General features: G+C 44.1%; 2 protein-coding genes across 5 annotated transcripts in view; one reads left to right on the top strand and one right to left on the bottom strand.

Moving 5' to 3' along the window:
• Window positions 1-281: 281 nt before the first annotated feature.
• in (inturned planar cell polarity protein) lies at window positions 282-10,844 on the top strand. The gene has a single exon (XM_089582883.1). The coding sequence runs from the start codon at window positions 681-683 to the stop codon at window positions 3,378-3,380; it is 2,700 nt and encodes an 899-aa protein (XP_089439009.1). The 5' UTR covers window positions 282-680; the 3' UTR covers window positions 3,381-10,844.
• Mvb12 (multivesicular body subunit 12-like Mvb12) overlaps window positions 9,953-18,438 on the bottom strand; it is a 22,123-nt gene continuing 13,637 nt past the window's right edge. For all 4 annotated transcript variants that reach the window (XM_089582887.1, XM_089582886.1, XM_089582885.1 and 1 more), the window contains exons 8-10: window positions 16,793-16,854; window positions 15,441-15,491; window positions 9,953-10,930 (exon numbers count right to left, since the gene is read on the bottom strand). In XM_089582887.1, the coding sequence (XP_089439013.1) occupies window positions 10,886-10,930; window positions 15,441-15,491; window positions 16,793-16,854 (158 nt within the window). In that variant the 3' untranslated portion in view covers window positions 9,953-10,885. The remainder of the gene's footprint in view (window positions 10,931-15,440; window positions 15,492-16,792; window positions 16,855-18,438) is intronic.

The raw sequence follows: 18,438 nt of genomic DNA, 5'->3' as shown, positions 1-18,438 counted from the left end.
ATATTAAGGAAATATTAAGGCAGAATTCATATTGTTTTAATGATGAACTCTGTAGTGCTGGTAAAACGAATAAAGTTGAGCTGCTATAACGCAAAAATAGCAAACAATAAAAAAGTAATTGGCATTTGTAGCGCCACCTATGTTATTTTATATGTACGAAAAATACGTTTATTATTAGTTATAATGCTCTTATTAAACTGCTCCAAGACTCATAAGCGGCGCCTTCATTGCTAACATCCAAAATTAGGCTGTAGATAACGCTTGTTTTTTGCTCAGGATTTTCATAACTCACAAAAAGAGTCGTTGTTCCAGCGGTTGTTCCTGTGCGAAACTGAGCAATGGTCGCTACCGCCGTTGTTTGTGCAGTTTGTGTGTGCGATGACCGCGGTGACGCTAGTGAGCGTGCTGGTGACGCCAGTGATGCTGTGACGCTGCAGTGGCTGCCGCAACGCTGGTGACTACAGCTGCCCATATAGCTGCCGGCGAAGTGCGGAATGGATGCGACGGTGACATTTTAACATAATTGTAGCGTCCGCTGCGCGCTGTGCACAAACTGAGAGCGCCTGTGGTGTGTTGTAATACACAAAGCAATGTTTGTGAAAAGGACGCGAACTTGCATTTAGTAGTTTAGCTTGCACGGAGAAACTCATCCAAGTCGTAGAAGCTGTCACACCCTGAAAATGACTTCGCTACCGCAGACCCTTCGGATATTGGAGAACTCGCACGTTAACCGCGCTTTTTCCGAAGAAGTTTGTGACTGTGATTCGAGCAGCGCAACCCCGGATGGATGTAGTGAGAAGTCGTACGAACCGGAGTGGGCTGAAAACATCGGTCCCAGGGGCGACCTGTTCTACATTGAGCCAAGGTACAAGTCATCGTTCGGGACAAGATCTGCCGCTGCATCCGACAAGAGTTCTGGAAATGACTCTCAGCTTGCTCGTTCAAAGGGCTTCGGTTCTGAAGCTAAAAATAAGATCAGAAGTTTAGTGGGCCGTAAGAAGGTGAGACAACACAGTGGTGACAGCGAAATCGATACATCGCAGTCTGCGACTGGGAAGGAGCCATCCCTGCGGTCTTTCAACAAAGCAGAATGCATCGAGGTATTCATCGATGTAGACCCGGCTCGCCACAATTACGGACGCAGAGCGACTATTTGCGAGGCGCTTTTTGGTATTATACCAGGCAGTTTGCCATCGCGGCTTGCCACCGCTGAAGCTCTTGAGGAATGTTCGCCTGTCATGGTGCAAGGTCTCTTACCTGATGGGGAGGCCATCAAGACAGGAGCCATCAAAATCGGCGATGTCCTGCGAGGTGTGGATGGGTCTAGTGTGAATGAGAAGAATATTGACGGCATTCTGCGAGGTATCACAAAGGCACAGAAAGTGAAACTTCAATTCATTCGCCTTGAAGAGAATACACTCACTGGCTGCGATAAGTTTACATACCCTCAGAATGTAGACGCCCAAAGCTCTCTCATAAAACAGTTGTGTGGAGAGACAGCAATTGTACAGCAAGTAAAACAGCAACTTCACCAAATACCACATGCATTTATCTATCAGGGATTCTGCAATGATATTGGCCAGCAGAGTGAACCAGCTCGCCGAACTGAACAGTTTTATCGATTTCCTGACCATGATCATACATTGTCAAACTTAAGGGGCATGTTTGTAACCCTGAGTTCTGTTCTTGGTGATGTGACAGCAGCCAAGCCGCAAACCAGCAGCCTGACTGTGGATGGTCATTTGGTTCATGTGGCCTACTTTCATGCAGAAAGTGGCATGGCTGTCCTTTGTTTGCCTGCTGCACGTGCAACTCCGGAAGAAGTCCACGGCTTTCTTTTGGAAATTGTCAAGCTGCTTAAGTTGGAGCATAGGTCATTGTCGCAAGCCTTCAAAACTGTGGAAAATCATGACTGCATAGACCTCTTCCTTCTTCACTTCTTTCGAGAAATGCTTTTAGACACAGAACCGCAGTGCAACAGTTTCAGGTTAATGCGTTCTTTGCCTCATGTTCACTGGTTGCATCTCCCCATGGAGGCTCAGGGACAGGTCGATACCGTGTTGAGTGAGCTCGAGTCAGCAGACATGTCCGAAACGTTTCATCAATCAACCAGGCGCTTTACATTTCTTGGCTCGTGTGCCTTTTACAAAGGTTTTCTTCTTGGAAACCACTTACCGAAGGATTATCTCGAAAACGTGTTTTTGTACTGTCGCCACTACCAGCTACTGACGCTCACGAAAGAAGAATCGGTGGGGCAGGTTGTGGTGTGGAAAGAAATTTTCCTTCGAGATGAACATGCAAATGATCGACACTTTGTGCTCATTGTGGGGCTAAAACACAGCCTCTTACTGTCACTTTTGGAGGTGGGAGGCTGTGCATCTCTTGCAGAGGAGAACCCTGCACCTGACACAGTCTATATAGACAGGGCACAAAACTCACTGCTACAGCTTGAGTTCCTTGGAGTGCTCACAGTGGCCGAAGGCTTCCTTCTGAATCGTAGCTCCGTGCCTGGCTCAACCACCAGCTCTACAAGCTCAAGCTGGTGCCAGAGCCCATTGAAAGACAGCCATTCCAGCTTGTTCCTGTCGGTGCCTCCATCCCTGTCCCCAAGGCGAGCCAGGAAGAGCAGTGATGTTGAGCAGTGTCATCTCCTGCAGTGTACAAGCAGCCAGTTCGATTGCTCCGAGCATGACCTGCCGATGAGCAGGAGTTACAGCAGCTGTAGTGACTCCAATGGGCTGCGTGCAAGGCATTGCTCAGTGTCCACCAGCTCCGACTGCGACTCCCGCACCAGTGGCAGTGATATCTACCAGAACCGGGACGATAAGCTGCACCGGGCTTTCACCAGCAGCTATGACTTGAGCAGCCTTCGTCGCAGTCTTGAAGATGGCAGCAGCCAAGGGCAGAGCCATGCAAGGTCTTCGCAGCCAGTCCTCTGTGCTGATGAAAATCTTGTCTTTCATTACCTCAGTATAGAAATTGCAGAGGGTGTATTTGTCGCACCAGTGGAATCTGCCCTTAAGAGCAATCTGGGTGTTGAGGTTGTTGACAACTTCTACCGCTGTTGCTTAGAAATAAGGAAAGTGTTCCATCGTACAACAAAAGAGATACGGTGTGCAAGGGAAGATGAAACAGATGGTGAGAACAAGTTCTTTTCAGACAGGAGCCTTTCGTGTGTAAGAGAGCACGGGGTGCTTTTCACCTGTCCTGCCTCCAGTAGTAGCAAGAGCAGGGCCAAGGGTCTCGTTTCATACTGGGTGGTGGGTCGTCTTTTTGCTGACAAGTGTCAACCGAGGGAGGTTTATGTCTGCATGCATGAAGATGTTTCCGCAACTGCACTGGAGATGGCATTCAGACTGTCTTTTGGCTTGCAAATATAAGCTGCATCCTTTGTTCTGGCTGGGTCTTATAATATTGGAAATCATTTACATTTAGATGTCCAGCAGAACATGTCTTCATGCATTCATAACCACGTATTTATTGGACATTGTTACTATTTTATATCACGTCTGATTTTTAGCACTGGTTGTGTACCTTTCTGCGTATTTTGTTTCATATTGTAGCAACACTTGGTGCACAATTTTTGTTGTTTAACGAACTGTGTGCTATTCAAATGCCACATCATTACCATCTGCTGCTTTTACATAGTTCCAATTGGCCAAGTTACTTAATTTCTTTACGCTGTATTACTAAAAGCAGGTTTGGAAACAGGCACGTTTATGTGAACTAGCCATCCTGTTTTTCATTTGAGTCCACTTGCCTAGCATGAAAAGGCTAGTACTATTTGGTGTGGAATGAAAGGTGAACTTTTGCCTTCTTTTTTGGGCTCTGTGATAATGTCTAATTTGGTCGGCTTTGCTTTGTTCTTTTCCAAAGATAACACTGGATAAGCATTCACAGAGATAAACTAACAACACGAAAAGTTTCAATTCATGCCCATTTCTCTTTTCTCTTCTCATTTCCTGAATGTTCCTATTCATGTGCATTTACTCAGGTGCTGCGTAAAAACAGGCATGTTTCCGCGAATAAGATTGCATGAATGTCAAGGTTCTTACCTTTCTTCTTCTCCACCTGCATGTCGCCGAGTTCACATAAAGAAAAAAACAATAAATGAACTGAAGAACCAGGCTAAGCCAGAGTTAAAACTGCCTGCCATTAACAACAGATCCAACAGACTCCGAGGGTGAAAGACTAATAATGCGGTGTAAAGCAATGCACGGACGATGCATCTAGGCTAGACATACTGCAAGGACCGAACAGTGTTGTTGGTAGTCATCTAATGCATAGAGGAGAATTTTGTTCTTCATTCAATAATTACGTTTAACTTTTTAGCTGCTGAAGATATTTGAAGAGTTTCATTTAGCTGTACAGTGTTGCTGGGAGCTTCAAACTACACTGATTTTGTCACAGCTGTCTTTGAGTGAGGCTGTAATCTTGGTGTGCATCATCAGCTACATACATCATACATTTGCCACCAGTTCACTAGTATCTGCATGCTGTCCAGAAGAATGAGGGTGGATGCAGATGACAGTGCACTGTGCAAATGACCTCTTTGTCCAACTCAAAAGCATGTACCCCACATTCATCTATGACAGCATGCAGAGACTAGTGAAATGGTGGTGTAAGTGCATTGCTGCCGGCGTAGATTGCATCAAAAAGTGCTGTGCTCTTGGGGAAGAGGGGACATTCAAAATTTCGTTTGAACGTGTCGCGTCCAAAGTTCATCGCTGAATAAAATAGACAGCCCATGAGGCAACGCTCCTTATGCGTAGCTCGCATGAATGTCACAGTAGCCACCATGCTGGTGAAGCAGGAACACTGCGAGAATGCGTGCTTATTGATGTGTGTTCTGGCCTGCATTGCTGCAGCTATGTGCACTTCATCGTGGTGCCCATGACATCAGGTGCAAGCTGTCATACCTTTCTAGGAAGCTGTTCAACTTTATAATGAAACTATCACATAATATCTGGAGCTCAAAAGTTAATGTACTGTGTAATTATACTGTTTGACCATTTTATTAATCAATGTATTCCAATTCCATGCGTGGTTTTAACTATGCCTGGCCAAAGTTCCTTGCGTGCAGTGAAGCCATACACAACCAATGCGTCATAACTAATTACTTATTAATAAAAATGCTGCTCAAGGATCCAGATCAGATGGAAGCTGCTTGAAACGGCAAGTGCTCAGTGTTAATTGTGCAGAATAAACACTTAACCTAGCTAATGAGGCAGCCGATTAACAAGTTGCTCTGTAGTTTAGTATAGCTGGGTAATTCAAGCTTTTTGTACTTTTGTATGGAAAAGTAATGAAGTAACACTTTATAGTTGGTGGCTACTGAACAAGGTACCTTATCCAAATTGACGCACAGTGGTGCACTTGCCTTGCTGGTGCATGGCCGTGGTGCATAGCACACTAAGTACCGCTACCAAAGACAGCAACCTGCATGCAATGCTGGCATTGCACATTGTTGATCTGATCAGTACTGGTTTTTCTTATAGAGCATGCGCACTTCACATAAAGCTGGTCGAGCCAGAATTGAATATTGAGAGGAATATTATGAAACTGCAATGTAGTACAGCGTTGTAACATGCATTAAATTTTGCAGTGTTGTTGAGGGGTTTACGTAATTGTTTGAATGTTGTACACAAAGCAAGCTCATTTCAGTCTTGTAAGTGGTGCTTTTCACTCTTTTGCTGCTCCACATAAACTTGACAAATGATGCATGGGTGATGCCTATCAGCTCTTACTGTGGTCCGATATTGACAGCAGTGTTTGCTTTGGTTGTTACCGCATCTCGGGCAGCGCAGTTGGCGCATATTTGGTGCACTGAATTGCTGCATCTGAAAACATTGTGCGACAAAGAATTTCATGTGAACATCATTCCTTGGTGCCTTGATGATCTAAATGGAGCACAACTGGGAGTGCTCTTCAGCGTCCCTCCACGACGTGCCTTTTGTGTGTACTACTAGACATAGTTTGCAGTATTCAGAAATAGCAGATATTAATCATGTCTGTCCGTTTTTACACAGTAATTGTTATAAGGCTCTGTGCTGTTGGGAGAATTGCATTCAGCTCTCATAGTTTGGTGCTGCCTCATGTTGTAAGGGAATGATATGGTCAGGTGCCTGTCGCCATTAATCATTGCTGAAGGGCAGTATAAAATGTTCTTGGAACCTTCTCCATCACATATTTTGTAATATAAGGATGGCTTTTGAATTCCCGTGAATGGTATCGTACAACAGAACTGGTCAAAATAAAACGATACGAAGGTGAAAAATAACACTGGACAGTGTTGGACTTTCATCTAAATGCGTTTGAAACAAGACATGTAGACCCTCCATCAAAACTACACATTCACAAACGCCATGGCAAGGCTTGCAAGGATACAAATCAGTTTAGTTTATCTTATGGGGTTTAACGTCCCAAAGCGACTCAGACTATGAGAGACACCGTAATGAAGGGCTCCGGAAATTTTCACCACCTGGGGTTCTTTAACATGCACTGAAATCACATAGTACACAGGCCTCTAGAATTTCGCCTCCATCGAAATTTGACTGCCGCAGCTGGGATCGAACCCGCGTCTTTTGGGTCAGCAGCCGAGCACCGTAACCACTGAGCCAGTGCTGCGGCCGCAGAGATACAATTTGGAAGAGATGCGCCAGTCACTTAAACATGACCCTATGTTTACCGATGCATACTGTGACCCACTCATCGCTGTTCAGAAAGCGATCCTCTTGATAATGTGGCTAGCTAAAGTTCCCCACCAGTCTCGGAAGGGCTTGTATCTATCTGGTTACCATCCAGATACATTTAGTTGAACGTCTGGTGTCGTAGTGTTTTAGTGCTGCATACTTTTCTCTAGTTTTATCACGTGGTTATGGCCAAACTCATATAGCTCGCTGTGAACAAAGGAACAAACTTTTCAGATCTCATTCAAGAAACACAATACACAACAAAAACTTGCCACCAAGGTTATGATTTTGTCATTAAGAAATTGAATATGTATATAGCATACATTTGTATAAGGGCTGCGCTTGTGCAAGAGCCACTCCCCCAAACTTTGCATCAGAAAGAAAAAAAAAGTTAGCAAAGACTAATTGTGTTTCATGTGTGTGTAATCTTCCACCTGTGGCAAATAACCCACAACAAAATGAAGGTATAATTGATTTCCTCAACACTTTCAGCAGTGAAGGCAGCCAAAAAACAGGAGAGGCAAAACCCATGTCACACTGACAGCCAAGGGTCTCACTTGTGAAGCGGCATTTCGAAAGATCGGCCACACAGTCGTTAAGGTCAAGTGCCATTCCACATCCCTACACACACACAACTTCACATTTTCTTATTTGCAGTAACTTGAAGTCGTATCATTTGTGTAACTCCAGAAATGATCCATCAGGCCCACACTACTTCACCTCAAAATACAGGTAGTCGCACAATCTGGGTTCCTATGTGGTATGAAATTAGTGGGAAAATGCTGCTTACGTGAAAGGGCTGCACCTTGTCAAAAAGAACTGCGGCCCTTACATGAATGTTGATGGCAATACATAACTACAATGCATATATAGCACTGTGATTCTACATAGATTCTAAAGTGGGTTTACCTCCCTACAAAATGCCAAACATATCCTTCACCAACAGTGACTCATGAATGTCCTATACCGTTGTACAAAGCAGCATAGCCCTTGTACTCATTCAAAAAGCATCAAATTCAGTGAAAACAACAGCACTTACACACGCATTGCAGAACCAAGGCCTCAAGGAACCATAGGCAAATCCACTAGAAAATATTGAGGACGGTAAGTACTCCATAAGAGGAATGGGGAAAATGCAAATCAAAGGATCGTTAAGACAGAGGGAGACAATTTCTCCCTTTTCATTAGCTGCATGTTATCAGAGTCCAAAAGAGGGAAGCATTCGGTGCAAAGATCAATGGGGATTGCCTCAGCAACCTCAAAGTTGGCAACAGTGCAGTCCTGATAAGCAACTCGGGAGGTGATGGGGGCAAGAATTGGAGCCTACAGTTCAATATGAAGAAAACCAAAGTACTACTGAACAGTTTTGCAAAGGAATAATTCCAAACAAGTAACAAGGTACTGGATACAGTTATTTATTTGGGCTAAGTAATCATGCCAGGTCCATGTCACGAGGAATTGGCGGGATAATAATGGGGTGGACCACATTTGGCTCTCCCCAAAATTCTGAACAGCTACTAATCGAACCTTTGAAAGAAAAGTACATAACAGGGGTATCCTGCCACTACTTACCTATGAGGCCATAACTAAAGAGGCTAACAAAGGCTGCAAATTGGGCTTGGAACAGCGTAATGAGCGACGGAAAGAAAAATGACAGGTGCATCACTGAGACAGCAAAAGCAATGTAAATTAGGAAGTTCATGGTAAAGATTTAACTGAAAAGTTCAGGGGGCACTTTGACTGTCTAAAGTGCGTAGAGGCGAAAGCGTTTTCCGCACCACTTTCGCTGCTTCTGTGGCACTGGTGGTGTCACGTATAATTGAGTACTAATTACTAAGTAATGACAAATCACTAATTAATGTTTAATTACTGATTAATGCCTGAATACTAATCCACTGCTAATTAATTACGCTTAAGCTTCGCCTTTACGAGTGGAACGCGACAGCGTGTTGTAGCGCTGCAAGGGAGTCCACAGAACGCCACCACCCGTTCGGCGCGATGCCTTGCCCTTTGAACGCAACGCTTTTTGAGGAAAGGAAATGGCGCAGTAATTCTCTGTCATCTCGGTGGACACCTGAACCGCACCGTACAGGAAGGGAGGAAGTGGGAGTGAAAGAAGACAAAGAGGGCCCGTAATGAAGAAAATAAAATTGTATTTGAGGAAAGGAAATTACGCAGTAACTGTCTCGCATATCTCGATGGACAGCCGTCAAAATTCAGGGGGGCACTTTTTTGACCTAAAGCATAGAGAAAGCCTAAAGTGTGGTCACTGATATGTGGTTAAGATGTTAAGCTTCGCCTCTAAGAGTGGAACGTGACGGCGTCTTGCAACGCTGCCAGGGAGTCCATAGAACGCAATCGCCCATTCGGTTCTACGTCTCGCTTGTCGGTAAATTGGTTTCTGAGGAAAGGAAATGTATCTGTCTCTCATATCTCGGTGGACACCTAAACCTCGCCAGAAGGGAAGGGAGGAGGATGGGAGTGAGCGAAGACACCGTATTCACTAGACGCGCCTTTGTTCATTCCAAACCATCGCGCTGGCATGGCGGAGTGGATAGCATGCTCGTCTCACACGCCGAAGACCGGGGTACGATTCCCGAGCTCGACCAATTTCCTACTCGGTTTTATTTATTTTTACGGCCTGACTAGAAAAGTTAATTAGGCTAATTGGGTAATTAAACAATTAACCAAGCTCAGTCCCACTTGGAGCATCACTATACGATCCCTTTAATTGGTTGCATGATTACTAGCCAAAGTACAATTGGCCCCGTTTGAAATTCGCGCACTGTGACTTCACGACAGTTTCGACCAATTGAAAAGCGTGACATTTCTGTCGACAACTGCTGCTTACAGCAATGAGACATTAAAGGCTTTCGCCTTTAAAAAAAGGGGGAAAATGGAGCTGAGGACAGCAATGAGTCAGGTGGAGTGATGAGCTTTGGAAATTAGCCAGAATACTCGGGCAAGAGGATAATGAGAGGCTACTAGAGGAGAGGCCTTAATACTGCAGAGAATTCAGCTTGGATGCTGATGATGATGACAAAACACCCTCCTAGCCAATGATCTTTCCACACTTTCGGGATCCTCCTTTTCTACAAACCTTAACAAGCACAGGTAGTGCACACTTTCAGCATAGTATTTCATTTTACAAGCACTTCCTGCAATGAGCCTTGAATTTTGGAAAACTTTTTCACGTCTTTTTCTGAAATAACATGTTTCATGTTGCATCGCTAGCAATCAGTGCACTCAAGACATGCCAATGCTGTTGACAACTTTATTATGAGAGGACTGTCACAGGATATGGATTTTCATACGGAAAGCTTTAGCAAGTACAAATAAAACAACACAATGAAGCAAAAGAAATAAAAGCTTGTTAAACATCTGTGTCATATACCAAGGAAGTAGAGACTGCAACTATCACAATAAACTGAAATGGGTGCACACCACCAGTTGGATGGAGAGTCTGGATGCATGATAGCATGAAATACACACAAAAGCAATGTTCAAAGGACAGGGTCTTAAAAAAAAAAAAAAAAGCTGGTACCATAGTAGGATACAACTTTAGAAAACAGCAGCTGCTAACACTCGGCCGCGATCCGCAGCGTTCCGTATTACTCCGCTGGCCAGTCGCGACAGTAAGCGAAATGAGCTTTTTAATGTTTGACTATATCAAACAATGGATGTATCAAAATTCTAGAGCTCATAACCTTTTTCTTGTGATAAGCTTCTTATTTACGTAACAATAAATGTTTAAGCAGCAGATTACTTTTTCATCCTGGAGGAATTCTGTGCGCGGAGGCTGAATATGGGCGGAGCTTCACTGCAGACCTAAGTTGTATCCGACTATAGTGTTTTTCCGTGAACTCACACTACATATGTTAAATATGTATTACCTGGTAAAATCAACACACTAAAACACTCCCTGAAAAGAGAAAAGCACAATGTAATGCAGGACAAGAATAGCGTGTTTCAGTCCACGTAACGTAAGGTGTCTCTGACATCCTGCTAAATATGTTTCAAACATTGTATTCCAATACTTAAAAACAGCCGTAATTTTTCTGCCCCTACTCTGCTCTCCTTGAAAAGGAAATGAAAAACCTACAACTAGCAGGTCAATGCCGAAGTCGGTGGTTTCTTGTGGTCAGAGAGAGAGAGAGAAAAAAAAAAGGTGCTCAGCAGCTCTTGCGAGTGAATCAGGTCTGTTGAGCTTGGTTTTCCACTTGGAAGTTGTAATTGTACTGCAATGAAAACAAATGCCCGTGCAAGAAAAACACACATCACCACAAGAATGACGGCAAGGCTGGTGGTACCACAAGCACAGAAAAAATAACAGCTGACCAGAGCTAAAGCTCGCATCACAACAGCACGCAGCACCTCCAGCAGAAAAATAAAAGCTACCAGTGCCTCGACAAAAGTTGCCCCGTCTGTGGCTTTCACTTTTTTTGCAACTGACAGCACGGATGGTTTTCAGAACAAGGAACAACCTAACTGTTTCCAATGTTAAAATTTTTCTTATTACGCACTTCAAATCACAACTTGCAAATCGTAATGCAAGATGTTGAACATTAAACTGGCTTTTTCACTGAGTGTGTGATCACAAAGCCAACAATAAAATTTACACAATGTGGACCATGTCTCCATTCATGAACACTAGAAGCATCAACAGCAAATAAATATCGAGCTCAAATGACATCAAAAATGAAATAAACATGCAGTAAAAGCTCGTTAATTTGAAAATCCAGATAATTAGAACTGCCGGCGCGGTCCCGGCCAACACTCATCGGAGTCTATTCGCCGCAAGATCAACCTATAGGTGGCGGCACCATTGCTCCACTAGTGTGGATTGGCAGCCAGTGGTGCCCGCTGAAACATAGGTATGTGCCGCGGTTCATTTCCAAGTTTATGGAGGGTTTCTGCCACAAAAAACGTGCCCTCTGCAATGGATGAGTGATATACTTCCTAAAATGTTTCGACTGTGCATAGAAAAGCGTAAAATCGGCAAACGCTACGTAAAAGAAGCGCGGACTGAAGGAAAACACGAGACTGCCATGCAACCAAATAACCCTGGTTTTGCGATTTTCTCATGTTTTGGCGTGCGTTTTCGTTGTACTCCGCTCACAGGCCTGATATATTTATTGCGTGTAGTTTCTTTCTTTGCTACGCCCTATTATTTTTTGCTGCTTTTAAGCATGAACTCTTGTAATACCACGTGGTACGACGTTCTAAAAGAGAAAGCGCCGGAGACGCGCCGATGGCACTGCAGCATGACACGTTGTGCCAAATGCACTCGCTCGCGATCGGCATTCTTCTTACGTCAGTTTGTGCTATATCATCACGGAACTTTCACACGGCTCTGCCAAATATCAAATTGGCAAAACCATGGCGCTGAGGAACTGAGAAACTTTGTAATATCGAGGAATTCCCTATATGGAGGTTTGTTACATTCAGGTTTAACTGTACAAGCAAAGTGTGGCATATCCTGGAAATAGGTATGGGATTTTTGCAAACGTCTTAGTGTTGTCTTTCTGGCCGGGAACGTGCACGTTATGCTAGCATCACTAGATAGTAAATGAGCAATGCTGAGAATAAAATAAACTTGTGAAGGTTGTCAGCATTTGTCCAGTCTCTCTCTTCTGTTGCCATCAAGCCTTTGGCGCTCCTTCCCGATAGATCATGACCAACTTGCCCAATCTGACAACCTAATAGGTGTCTGAAGTATGCTTTGCTGGTTAGGTGAGCAGAGAGGAACAAGAAATAAAGGGTTCATTTGCATACAAACAAGAGAAGCCAACCGTCTTTCCTTGGTTTCAGATATTGCTGGCTTCTTACTATAGCCTAACCTCATTATAGGAAACAGATAAAAAATTGTGAAATAGTTTTGATATAGCCGAAGTTCATAAGGTAAAATTTTGTCGAGACTGCACATAAGAGCAGCGTAATTTAATCAGTAAAGGGTAGGCAACTCAGGCGATCCTTACTGCTGAAACAAGTAACCTTTTCTAAAAAGCTTTAGCACCCTTTTGAAGGCACTCGCAGTGATTCCGGTGGCTATCAAAAATGGAGCGCCAGTTAGGTCAGCCTCCCCGCACAGCATCACTATCGCGCAACAGCAGCAGGCCAAGTGCCAGCTAGAGTGGCTTCCCCATATTACAGCCGCGTCGTGTGGGAAGTGATTCGTTGGAGTTAAGTTGCCGTTTTCACCCCTCCACGTAAAGTAAAAATTGCATGTGTTGTTAAAAATATTTAGGAAGAGTTCGATATGGCCAATAATTCATGATACCAACGTTCATTATACAGAGGTTCGACTGTATTTCGCGTAACTAACTAAAAGACGAGGATTAACACAACACTGAGAACAACTCTATCACTTTTTTTTTTTGTCAGCAAAATCCGATTGTTTGGCATTTCGTGGCTTTGCTGCCGCTTGTGCAGCAATGGAAGATGCATTTACTGCCAAGAGAGTTGGATTCGAAGTTGAAAAAGTTTTTCCCACCACTCTGATTCAAACTCTGGACTATGATGATGTAATACTGGAAAAGTGATATGAACTAACGTAAACACACACTCAGTGATTGCTGGCAGTGAGCGGTGCGGCCTAGCAGCAGCCACAATGAAAGCTACCAACAGCCAGACATTGAAGGCATCGGTCGTCGCTACCATCATTTTCTTTACGTTTACACCATTGTACGATGGGATCCCGTTCCCAATCCTGGCAATAAAGATTTCACAAAGACCTCTGGCCCGTACTTGTGCAACATCAGCCCCACAGAGCGCGCAATGCTTTTGGGGGCAGAGGTGGCGGGACTATCTGAATAGCAAGAATGTCCGAGCACTGAGGAGTAAGCAGTAGTGTTGGCAGCAAGCCAAGCTACCGGTGCGGGAGCTGTCATTGCCGAGCCACTGTCACAACTGATGAGCAAAGACTGGTACACACGAGCATATTTAAATTCCGTTAACAGTTCTTGTAGCACTGGTTCTGCAGTCCACTGTCTTGGTATATTTACGAAGTGAACACACGTAGCAGTGCATTTGCTAACATGACGGTTCCGCAACATCAGCTAGCCATAGGAGTTTTCCATTGACTTCGCCAAAGCACGACTACAAGATGCACGAAAGCAACGTTTAAAACCTGGCAACAGTTATGTCGCTGAGCGGTACGATGTGTTGTCTTAATAGTAGGTGTGACAATAAATTCTAGTACTCATTTACCAGCTGAATGCTTCCCACATGAGTAACCAGGTTAGCATTTCTACTCAAAGAATTCTTGCTAGTATGGCACCGAACTGTCGATCAAAATGAGACCAACGATGCAGTATGTCCGCGTACTTTGGCTCTGAGCGGCACACACGGAGGCACGAAGTAGTGTGCATTGCTCTAGCGCAGGGTAAACTGCAGTAAAAGCCAACAAAAAAGGCATCGCAGGTGTGTGCCAAGGCATGAACTTTATCCAGTTGAGGCAGGTCAAAAATGAAACCACGTCGGCATGCAATGCGTACATCCGCGAACACAGGGAAGCACCAAAACATACAGAAGTGGAACTGGTCACCTCTGACACCGCCAAGTACAGTCAAATCTTGATATAACGAACACAGATATTACGAATTATTGGCTATATCGAACTCTTCGTAAATATTTTTCACAAATGCATGCAATTTCTACTTTATACATCGAACGCAATTGGCCATGAAACGGATATATCGAACTCCCGCGCACCGAACTGTGCCCGATCAGATGGCAGGCGGCAGGCTTCGCCACACTGCACAAGTGACTGGTGGTGATACAGCAAGCATTTATGCCAAGGTTTGCACTTTAATTTCGCACTCAACAGCAGCGTGTAGGGTTGCAGTCCGGCAGTCAGCACGCCATGGAAACAGCACCAGTGGTGTAAGTTTGTAGCAACAATCCTATGCTCATCTCGGCTGTCACAGAGGTGGTGAAAACGGTGACAGCTTTCACTCTGACGTACCGCTTTCTACGCGACATGGCTGAGATGCGGGGAAGCCACACTAGCCGGCGCTTAACCTGCGCTTGCTATGCTTTGCGGGGCAGCCAATCTAACTGGCATCCTGTTTTTTGCAGTCTTCAGAACAGCCACGAGCGCTTTCAAAACGCTGCCAAAACCTGGGAAAACGTCTCCACGTTTCTCTAGTAAACATAACCTGAATTGCTGTCCCTTCAATGGCTAAATTGCGCAGCTGTTGCGCGCGTTTCTAACGAAATTTCATATTACACATTTCCGCTATAGCGAACTATTTTACGGTTTTTTACTTGTCCACTATAACGAGGTTTCACTGTATAGGTTTTCTATAGCTTCCAACATTAGAGTTCTCTTTTTTCCTGTCTTCTTTGTATGATAAAAGTGCTGCACTATTGGCTTCACAACAAAACTTACTTCAATATTCAAATTAATAACCTTCATTTGTCAGCCTTAGAGATCTGTGGTACTTTCCGGGTATTTCGTCACACCGCTTGTACTTGCGAGATTGGGCTGTGGTGGCGATACCTGTGCTTTAGTTCTTGCCCTTTTCTACATTACAAGTGCTTTGTTTTCAGTAAGAATGGTGTTTCTGTAATTAGGACCAGGAATTCTACTGGTACAAGCCAAATTTAATTTCTCCTCGGTGACCCTTTAACAGCTCTCCTTGCTGTAGTGCAAGAGCGAACGTACCACCTATTCACAATGTACTGTGGTTAAAAGAAAAAAAAGTACACAACTAGCGCTCAAGTAGGACGAAGAAACACACTCACCTCCTCAAATATTTCATTAGCTGTTTTGATCCTAACGTTTGGCATGGTGAACTGTGAAGGAAGAAAAAAAGGAAGCTAGTGTAGTAAGGCACACAAAGATTCAGCACAATCTTCGTCTAGTAGAACCTAGGACAAGAAAAATGCAGATGACAGAAGCATGCCTCGACACCAACACGCTCGAAAGCTGCCCACGTGGTGTCTGCTGCGGCAGTTTTGTTTTCGTGCCTTCGGTTGTTCGCGCCGCAGCGGCAGTGGAACTGCACCAACAGCCACAAGACTCGCGCCGCCCATGAGCATGCTCGGCGTGTGCGCAACACACCGGAAGCCACCGAACACACTGACAGCCAAGCACCGACGGCATCAACCTTGGCCGGTCTGCATCGCCATTCCGCACGCCTAAACATTTAACATTTGGCTGTCAAAATGCCGGCACGTGGTAAAGCACTATCACCGGATGGCTTCACGACATAGCATGCCAGAATGCTGCCACAGCAGCAACGTAACAGCTGAGTCTACATTGCAAGGGTTTATAAGGGAGCTTGGCTGAGAGTGGCACATTAAAACGTAGAAGCCAGGAAAACGTGGCACCCAGAAACGTAACAGCCTGGGTTCTGCTGTACTGTCAAGTAACTAGAGCTTTTGGCCATTTAAATTAAACTTGTTGTTGAGCTTTACTTGACCATTTCCCTACTGTACAATGCTAAGCAGCAGTTTCAGTATACATGGGTTCTATGTGGGACTTGACAAACAATACTTCTTAATGCAATAACCATAGCAGAATGGTGGCTTCATAGATGCTGCTGATTCTTGTGCTTGGTACAGCGTTAGAAACATGTGCAACCCTTGGTCAATCAAGAGAGAACTGAAGCAAAAAAAATTATGGGAGCGCCTAATTATCATTATACAATGGCAATGAAATAGCATTAGTTAGATCTTTTCCAAATGGTAATTAGAAGAATCCCCATGCATGCGTCAGGGCCGACAGAGGATCACTGACCTTTCAGCATGCAAAATGTGAAGAGAGAAGAGGGAAACGTGCAGACGTTGAAATTCAAATTTTGACTACAGATAATTTAGCGTTTACAAAGCACACTGAAAAAATTCTTGCTACAGGACATTTGTGATGCAGCGTTCTTTAACACCCCAGGCATGCTGCAACTTTATTGAAAGGGCTTTCAGAGCCCCTATAAAAACCAGGGTTGTACTGAATTCTTAAGAATACTGTACCCCGCGTACTTACAGGCGCACGCATGCAGACGCACACAGCAATGAACAGAGTTTAGCATCTCAGATGAGTACACAGAGGCCTCAACAAGGCAGCATTTCCTGAATAGTCAAAAAAGAATTCTTACCTCAGAGAGTCTAAACATGGCCCGATACTTTGGATTGACTTCAAACGGCACATCATCTATGGCTAGACAAGAAAGGAAGAGTAACAAGTAAGGATATCTGACAGATGTGGCATACTGCATACACTTTATGACTTGCCAAGCTAGCAAGCTGCTTGCATCGCACAAATTCAGCCAGGTCATTTCCTGATGGTAACATACTGACACCTCTGGTAGTTTCACAAAGAAGCTCCACAAATAGGTCACATTGTGGACATATGTGATTTTGAAACATAATACATCCTTAACACTGTAACGGCCAGGCACTGAAAACATTAGACAGAAGTTATGAGCTTCCAGGATTTTATCACTAATGGTCCCATCATCGCAGCAACTCATGATGACAATAATTATTTCAGCCAATTTTAATCATTTCTCAATGTCTAAGAATGATAAAACTGTACTTAAATATGCAGGCACATGCAGTAAACCAAGCGCAAAATTTAGAACTGTTCTATCCCCTGCCAATGCAGCATTATGAACATGGAAATTTCAGGCTGTTTTGTCGTTAGGGTTAGCTTTTGCATGAATTCATTTTTGAGCAGGCCTCTTGCATCCCTGGCTGCAGACACTTTCACCTTACTTTATTGTTTCACCGTAATTTTTCACCTTTCGGCTTAATTATGATGGCAATTCATGTCGTTCTGCATGTGCAAATGAAATTTATTCACAGTTGTAGTCTCTGTATCGCTTTGCGTTTTTGCTGGTAATATGACACGCATTACACAGTGTTCAACACTAATTCCTATGGTTACAAAGAGTGCCTGCAGAATACATCGAATTAAATTATGTTCATTTCTTAAAAGAATGACCAGTTACCACTACATGTGGCAGCATAAGGAGCAGCAAACAGACAAGATCCACTCTTTCTAATCATCAATCTGGTCCCACCTAGCAAAGAAGAATTCCCATCATATTTTCTTGTGCAACAGAGCAACGGCACAAGGCCAGAGGACAAGAAGGGACGATACACAGCGCTGGCTAACAACAGAATGTTTATTCAGGAGGCCATGCTTATGAAGGCGCCAGCAACACTGTTAACACGTGTGCAAAAATTCATGTTCTTTCTGCAAGATAGCAACAGAAGGGGTGCTTACACACCTCTGACCCAACTTCAGGATCTCAGATGCTTCGATAACTTCCCTAGTCAGCTGGCCTTTGTGTTTATCAACAATCCTGCTTTTGTCATATAAAGGCTGGCAAGAACAATCACGGCAGTGAACACCGATGTGGTGGGCAGCATTCTTGACATCGTTTTTGTGCTCCCTCAGCCTGTCACTCAAACAACGACCAGTTTGGCCAACATAGGAACCACCACAACTCAAAGGGATCAAATACACCAGATTTTCTACGCACTTCACAGATTTAACCTCATGCTTTTCTGTGCAGACGGGTTCAGCTTCAGTTGACTTGGGGCCATTTACATGCGCGCACAAACTTCTCAATTTCACAGGAGCTGAAAACACAACATCTACTACGGCTCTCTTACCAATTCTTCTCAAATTACCTATGTGAGACAACATGAATGTAGGGTATGACAGACACATTTTTTCTTCTAGTACTGTGGTCGACTGCAGGACCAAGTTTCAACTTTTTCAACATCCCCTCTG

This window comes from Amblyomma mixtum, chromosome 3 (genome assembly GCF_055824585.1).
Source record: "Amblyomma mixtum isolate Tamu chromosome 3, ASM5582458v1, whole genome shotgun sequence".
Classification (NCBI taxonomy): Eukaryota; Metazoa; Arthropoda; class Arachnida; order Ixodida; family Ixodidae; genus Amblyomma; species Amblyomma mixtum.
The sequence above is the reverse complement of the archived record's forward strand: the minus strand, read 5'-3'. Positions and strand labels throughout refer to the sequence as shown.